This window comes from Drepanopeziza brunnea (genome assembly GCF_022702325.1).
Source record: "Drepanopeziza brunnea f. sp. 'multigermtubi' strain 214-2 chromosome Unknown ctg4, whole genome shotgun sequence".
Classification (NCBI taxonomy): domain Eukaryota; kingdom Fungi; phylum Ascomycota; class Leotiomycetes; order Helotiales; family Drepanopezizaceae; genus Drepanopeziza; species Drepanopeziza brunnea.
Genome location: NW_027094067.1, coordinates 1,801,636 through 1,808,898, shown reverse-complemented (window position 1 = coordinate 1,808,898; position 7,263 = coordinate 1,801,636). Strand labels below are relative to the sequence as shown.

At 48.0% G+C, this 7,263-nt stretch overlaps 2 protein-coding genes across 2 annotated transcripts; one reads left to right on the top strand and one right to left on the bottom strand.

Annotated features, from left to right (window-relative positions):
• Nucleotides 1–5,517: 5,517 nt before the first annotated feature.
• Nucleotides 5,518–5,952, bottom strand: L3040_003300 (uncharacterized protein; the record flags this gene model as incomplete). The annotated part of the gene is made up of 1 exon (XM_007293682.1): nt 5,518–5,952. The coding sequence occupies one exon, from the start codon at nt 5,950–5,952 to the stop codon at nt 5,518–5,520; it is 435 nt and encodes a 144-aa protein (XP_007293744.1).
• An 827-nt stretch (nt 5,953–6,779) lies between these two features.
• On the top strand, nt 6,780–7,263 carry L3040_003299 (uncharacterized protein; the record flags this gene model as incomplete). The annotated part of the gene is made up of 3 exons (XM_066154414.1): nt 6,780–6,912; nt 6,995–7,064; nt 7,143–7,263. 3 exons carry the CDS (start codon nt 6,780–6,782, stop codon nt 7,261–7,263), a joined length of 324 nt encoding a protein of 107 aa, XP_066012378.1.

The window sequence follows — 7,263 nt, the reverse complement described above, 5'->3', positions numbered from 1 at the left end:
GGGTGTTGGCGATTCTATGCGGTTTGAATCAGGCTCGGAGGTAGTTGTCGCGTTAGAGGTTGATGAGATGGGCGGATACGTAGATATGGATGACGAAGTGTCGATAGTGGCTACTGCAGAAGATTGTGGCGAGGAGGACGTCCTGGGAAAAGATATCACTGTAGCAGTGACTGTCGTCGTTGCAGTGATTCCCAACGAACCGCTGGCGGTGCTTCCCTTTCCATCCAAGAGAACGTTCGGTATCGGTCGGTCAGATGAAGATGATATTGCTTCACCTAGTACAACGAGTGACAGACGGCCGGCAAGACATGCTATCAAAGCAGACCCGATATATCTCATGTCCCGGAATGCCAAGGGGGTTTCGAATGGACAATCGTCTCAAATAAGACCTGTGCTGATATGGCCAAGGTGAGGTCAACGCATCGTTATTGTAAAGTCGATCGCGTGCAGTGGCCGGCGGGATGAAGCAGATCCAATGATGATGAAGTAAAGAAGAACAATGGTTTGAAGAAGCCAGAAAGATAGATAGTAGGTAGCATATGGATGTTAGCGTCATGAGAGTTCAGGTTCAAGTAAATTGGAAAAAGTCAGAATACCACACGAAACGACGGACGGTATTTCGTTCTCAGAAGCACTGCAACGACGAGAGCAACAGTATGGGAGGAAGGCTGGAACTCCGTATATCTACCTCACATCAGAGGCTCGCACGCACGGCACCCACTTGCTTGGTTGCTTGGTTGCTTGGTTGCACATGGTTCAATAGTCCACCCATGTCATTCCGTGCTGCAACTAGCAGGGATTTAATGGGATCTCCCATCTCGATTTCTTGAGCACGATATACTACCGTAGTCGGACGTTGTGTACATTGACAAGAGCGTAGTGGTGGTGGGTGGTGGGTGGTTGGTAGGAAGTCGTCGCTCCTCAGGCCAAGGATGCGCGGAGGTCTGTGTGCTTGCAGTACTACTACAGTATTGTACCTCACTACATCACTAGATGTAGTTGAGGGAAGTAGGCAGGTACGTAGTAGGTACGTAGGTACATAGGTACTAGGGGAATAGTCGAGTGGTTAGTATGGTTAGTATGGTTAGTACGATATAGTATGATATAGTACCCTACGAGAATAAGAGCCCGCGAATTGTGGGTCACAATAAGTGTAAGTGTAAATATCCCGCTCTAACTTTGCACTTGTGCGTGGGAGCGGTGTCACTGTCCGGGGAGACCCTGGCTGGATCGTACAGTTGCTTATCCATACAGTAGTACGTAAATACTCCATACTCATACTCGGCCCTCATATACTCCATCCTCCATACTCCATACACTTCCGTCCGCCGGAGCATGTTGATACTACGGTACTACGTTATAGACGAGGTTGTTTCGCCCGCACCCCTAGTCACGGGCCGGGTTCATGATTAAGAGAAGCATAAGAGAGAACCAAGCATGGCGGGTCAGAGGTAGGGACTAGTGTCGGTCTCTGATGACATTGCCGAAAGATGCAAGCAACTCGATTCACTCTTGCTGGCTGGCTGTGCCTTGCCGACGGAGCCGCTGTCACCGATTTGACTCGTAATACATTGCAGTACAGTGCAGTTGCAGTACCGGTACCTATTCTCTGTCGTACATTCATTCGTTCGTTCGTTCGCGTGTTCGCGTGTTCGGGTGTTCGCGTAGCTGGGGCGAACCGAGCTGCTGATGGAGGGTGCGCTGAGAGGTCGCGCGGATGCTGCGAAAAGGCAATTGCAACTGAACACCGACGTTTCATAGGGTGACAAGCTGTACGGACTGGACTGCACTGCACTGGACTGCACCGGAAACTATCCAGATCGAGACGGGGCCGTGGAATGTGGACGACACAAGCGAGTTGGGTTGAGTAGCTTAGCGAAACTGAGGAAGTGTGACGCTGCCGAGACTCTGGCCCTCGAAGACCAAGTACCAAGTACTTACTCAGTCTTGGTTGATACTTAAAGTACCTGGAGTAGATCTGCTGCCACGCGGAGCAGAGCGGAGCGGTGAGCCAAACTCAAGATGGTGTGGGTGGGGGTCCAGCCCAGCCACCTACAGCCACCTACAGCCACCTACAGCACAGTATATGTACGAACTCGATGATTAGGATACTTAGTTCCAGTAGTGACGGAGACGAACTTGCTACTTGTAGCTAGCTAGTCGTGCTGGGTGGGAAGAGGCTCACTGACGCAGTCGGGTCGGTGTGAGGGGTGTGCTCCACGTCTAATATGTACAGATACGGATGGATACCTGTCGGCACTCGACACACTACCGAGGATGACGCCCAGGAGTAAACAAGCAACGAATGGCCGTGGAAACGATGACGTTTCATGAACATGAATCTTGAGAGAGATAGGTACGTAGAGAGGAGAGAGAGAGAGAGATAGAGAGAGAGAGAGAGAGAAAAGGAAGCCGACAGCCGACAAGCGAAAGTATGTTGACCTACGATCGTATTCGTGACCATGTGGCTATCTCGACCACTCGACGCAGCTTTCGCACCCGTACCTGACAGGGGGTTTGCATCAAATCGCGGCAGTATCTATCAACCCCTCTCCCCTCTCCCCTCTCCCCTCTCCCTGACCGGAAATGAGTATTATCGAGATGAACAAAGAAATCCCTCCCGAGCCATCGTCATGCATGCCGTCTGAAAATTCAAGCACGAATCGTTAGTGACAAGCATTGCGATATGATCTCCACTAACGGTTCTGATCTCCGTACACGGACCTTTTACCTTATATAGGTATACTTGCCTATCATCAACATCAAATCTTCCGGCTCATACCGGCAGTTGTCAAGAAAGAAACGCTGTCATCCGGATTATTTCATACCTTGCCGCAGTATGACAGACAGACGCCTCTGCTGGGATCAAGTCGTAATATAGAGGCATGTCAGACATCTGCAACGCCTTGTGCCTGGGAGGTAATCGCGGGCAGTCCAGAGTCCAAAGTCCGAACGAAGTCCAGACCATCTCTTTTGCGGGGGACGAAGCGAAGCGAAGCGAATCGCCACGGACATTGGACCGCAAACCCCGCGGTGTTCTTCGCACGGACGACTTGCAAATCGAGAGGTGGAAATCCCATATTCCTTAACCGTATTTATTACACACGGCCAGAAAACCACCTCGTCTTGGTGCGATTCGACGCATACATATTGATTGCTTGCTAAACAGTAAACGCGAGAAGAACACGCTGCCAGCCATTCAGACAGACATCCATCATCCATCCATATCGCTCAACGGGATGGCCAAGGCAAGGCAGGCCAAGCCGTTGACTGCCACGACTGCGAACCGACGGAAAACCACAGCCGTCCGGAGAGTAGGTAGGTACCTACATATCTTGCCAAGCAGCCACCGCACGTTGCTTGCATCTAGATCGGCCCAGCCGAAAGGAAAAGTCTTTATGCGCGACCAAGTCACCGTTCCTGACCCATCCCGTCTCAACCACCAAGTTCGGTTGTCCATCAAGGATTCCTATCGGCCCTTGAGAGCTTCTCATCCTCCCATGTTCAGTAAGCCGGAGTCGAGGAGGGCAATATGAAACAAAATCCACCACCACCACCACCTCCTGAATAGCGCACACAGCCGAGCCACCACATCTTCGGGAATGTTATCAGACTGGACAAACGGATTTGGTTAATCTTTGACAGGCGCAGAAGCTGCGCCCGCTGTCTCTCTCCTTTCTCCTTTCTCCTTTCTCATATGCCGCGGCAGAGTCTCTATATCCTCGCTTAAGATGTCCCTCCTTGCTCTTGGCATCAACAAGTCCCAGTAGTACAGTAGCATCTCGCATCGGCGCTTACATACAGCTCAGTTTGGGGGGGAAAAAAGGCTAAATTCATATCTGCCATACTCTGTACTTACGGACAGTATGCTACTTGGCAGGTACCCGCCGCACACATTCTGCGTATTGCAACTATATAGACCAGACCGAGCCCCCTTGCTGACCCTTATTTTCTAGCCACATCTTCACCGCCAGATACCAAAACCCATCTCATACTTAAAAGCCTAGCACAGTAGGAGGACGTTAACAACAATCAGAAACTCTTCCATGCTTTTGCATCCAGGAACGGGGCCAGGGTGAAAAAAGAGTCCTTGGCCGCGTCTTCGATCGCGATTTTCCGAGTCTACTCGTACGATTCCGAGCTTTCCTTTCGATTAACTCCGATGCATTCTAAAAGGCCCTGAAACTCCAAAAACTTCACTCCAAGTAGTAGTACTACTACGGAGGACTTTACCAGAGTTCCGCTTGTACCCGTCCGGTCCGTCTTATGGAGCAGTAGCAAGCACAATTACTACCCAACCCCCCACCCCCTCTTTAGCCTGCTCGCCAATTCTGCTTGCTATAGCCGACAGCCGCACGCTCGATCCAAAACCTTCACTCATTCACCTTAAGCGCCAGTGCGATACTGTGTACAGACCAGACTACAGACTACAGTAGTCGCCGTACTTGGGCGTCGGCGGACTTGCCCGATTTCGGGGCGTACAGGCGAGCGTGGATATAGTACGAGTTAGTTAGCCATGCGGTCAATTCTCCCGAACGGACGCTATCCTATGAACTCGCTTCTTTCTCGCTTCTCTTGCGCCTCTGGATAGCTAAGGATCTGCTCGTCGCTAAATATCAAACTTTCCACATCTGCCATGGCGGTTTTACCGCAGCTCGGGCGTTCAATGTTTAACGAGAATCGGCATCTCTCTCGCTATTCAGACATTTAAAAAAAAACCCCCTCATATACCCACCCCATACTCTTACGGTACTTACTACTAAATACTAACTACTAATTACTAATCATCTAGTAGCCAAAGCAAGAACGCATGTCTCGGAGCTTTTCTTGCGAATTCCACTCGCTACCAGTACTAACCACCACGGTACAGGCGTAATTGTTACCTCTTGAGGGTGCCTCAAAAGTTCAAGTTTCCACTGTAAACCCCCTGGTTACCCTACCCTCAGGGGGTAATACTTACGCCTGGGACGTAGTAACTATGGAGCTAGCTACTAGTATCACTCGTGGCCCATCGATGCCACCGCTCGCGTATCGGTCTATCCACTCGCTCATGACTTCAATACCAGCTCCCCCCTATACATATGTACAACCTCGCCCCAATTCTTAGCTCCAGAGGATATAAGTCAGTCAATCACAACCATATTTATCAGAAGCTTCCTTTTATGATGTGATATTATTACTGAACAAGTATTAGCAATAATAATTATCGAAATTCTGTACATATGAAGATACGTCACTTTAAGAATCGATTTATCGATATCATGTTTTCATTTATTGATAATCAAGTATGTAACATCTCATGAAGAGAGACCTAGTTTTTATCCACCTCCTTCCATTCGAAATATATTGAGCTCAACCCTATTATCGAAGAAGATAAGAGGAGCAGTTCAACTGCCTAATAGATCCCAACTCTAGAGTGAAGTCGAATTCACAGCTTATTCCGTCGCCAATTCCATGCCTATCATAGCCCCGCAGTAGGCAAAGCGAGCGAGCGGATAAGGCCTTCACGCATTGTAGCTAGTTAAAAGTGCAGCTAACTTTGTAGATCGTGCCAGGAGTGACTTTCTCGCTATTCTCAACGCCGGGGTTTAGAAACTGTAAAAAATAGACAGTCATGCAGAAATCTGTCGCAATAAGGGTCAAATCGTCGCCCTCGACGGCCCTATAGTACCCATTATCTTGGCCCGGGACCCTAGCGCAATCGCGCTTTCGAACTCTGCAAGGAACTCTTATAATTCCTTGCGAAGCAGGCGCGGGGTCAGGGTTCAGCTTTTGCAGCTCGGGGCCAGTGGTGCAAAAGTCCGCCGCGACGACGTCCCAAGTGTCTTTGTCTGTCATGGTGTAATAGCCGGTGCCGCTGACTTGGCTGGTAAGGTCGGGCCTGCAGCCTCGACGGAAGGCGGTTGCGACGCCGAGGAAAGAGGCGAGCAAGAGGTTGGTGTTGAAACGCATAATGGAGGTGGAAAGTAAAGGTGATCGTTCCAACGAATTGAGCTTATAAGAGGGAAGATTGTAGAGCACTATGATAATAGTGTGTAGTAAGAATGAAACCGCAAAGAGGGATTGCTTATCTTATATAGCTGTGACTGCGAAAGTGGCTCGGCAATTTCGTATATATACTTTTTATCGCTATTCTTTCCTCCCTATGAATAATAGTAGTACATGTCGAAAGTATAATTTCGCAAGAGATCCTACTAAGGCTTAAACCAATCAACTTATAAGGATTCAGCTTTGAAAAGTATCTTTGAGCCAGTATTTAGTCAATCCAATAGAGTTGACAAGGCTTTGGGCCATTAAGAAACCACCGCTCTGATTCATAAGCCTAACCTGGGTCCGACATGTATTCATGGGGGGGGGGAGAGCAGTATAAGTATAAAAAAAATACGAGCAATACGTAATCGTCGGCTCGCTTAAGTAGGCCTTCTTACATCCTTTCAGTTTTAAAAGATATAAATAAATTTTTAAACTCGAATAAGGGGGTGGTGTACTTCGTATGTTTGTTTCACTTGGCCCTCCTCGAGTCGAAAAATATTCTAGTACAGTACCTAGGCTTGTACCGTGGTAGTACGTAATAGCTCTGAAACCTCCCCGAATCAATACGAAAGCGACGACTCACGTAAAATAGAAACACGGTAAAAGTTTCGGTTATTTATAAATTTACAAAAGATATTTAACGATCTGCAAAATCCGCGAGAGACATATCCGTCGTACTTCTTTATCTATCTTATCTTCCTAGCATCTATTCATTAAAAGAACAGGTTTTCTTTCAATCGATCAATATGATGTTCATCAACAATATCGTCGTCGCCGCTATCTTAGCAGCTTCTACCGTAACCGCAAGGAATATCACGCTTTGCGAAGATCCTAACTTTGTATCATGCCGTTATCCCGAGGCACCAGTCGGTCTTTGCGGTTAGACACCTTTCTTCGACTCTTTTTTTTTTTAAAAAAAAAGTTTTGATTTCCTTTGAAAAGAAAGCTGACAAGCTTCAAGTCATTCTTCCTATAACTACGGATACAGCTAGCTCTTTAGATACCGGAGGTGCACCATGCGAGTTTTTCGTGTAAGCATTCAACTTCATCCTTAACAACTTGAATTTTTTTTCATTTTTTTTTTCAATAGCTGATCTCAAAATATCTAGTGATTCTATGTGCCTTCTAGCGTCCGGATCTTTTAATTATACCGGCCGGATTGCGGAACTCGGGGTTGAGCCCGGACTTGAGCTCTTTGACGACAAGATCTCCTCTTTCAGTTGCCAATAG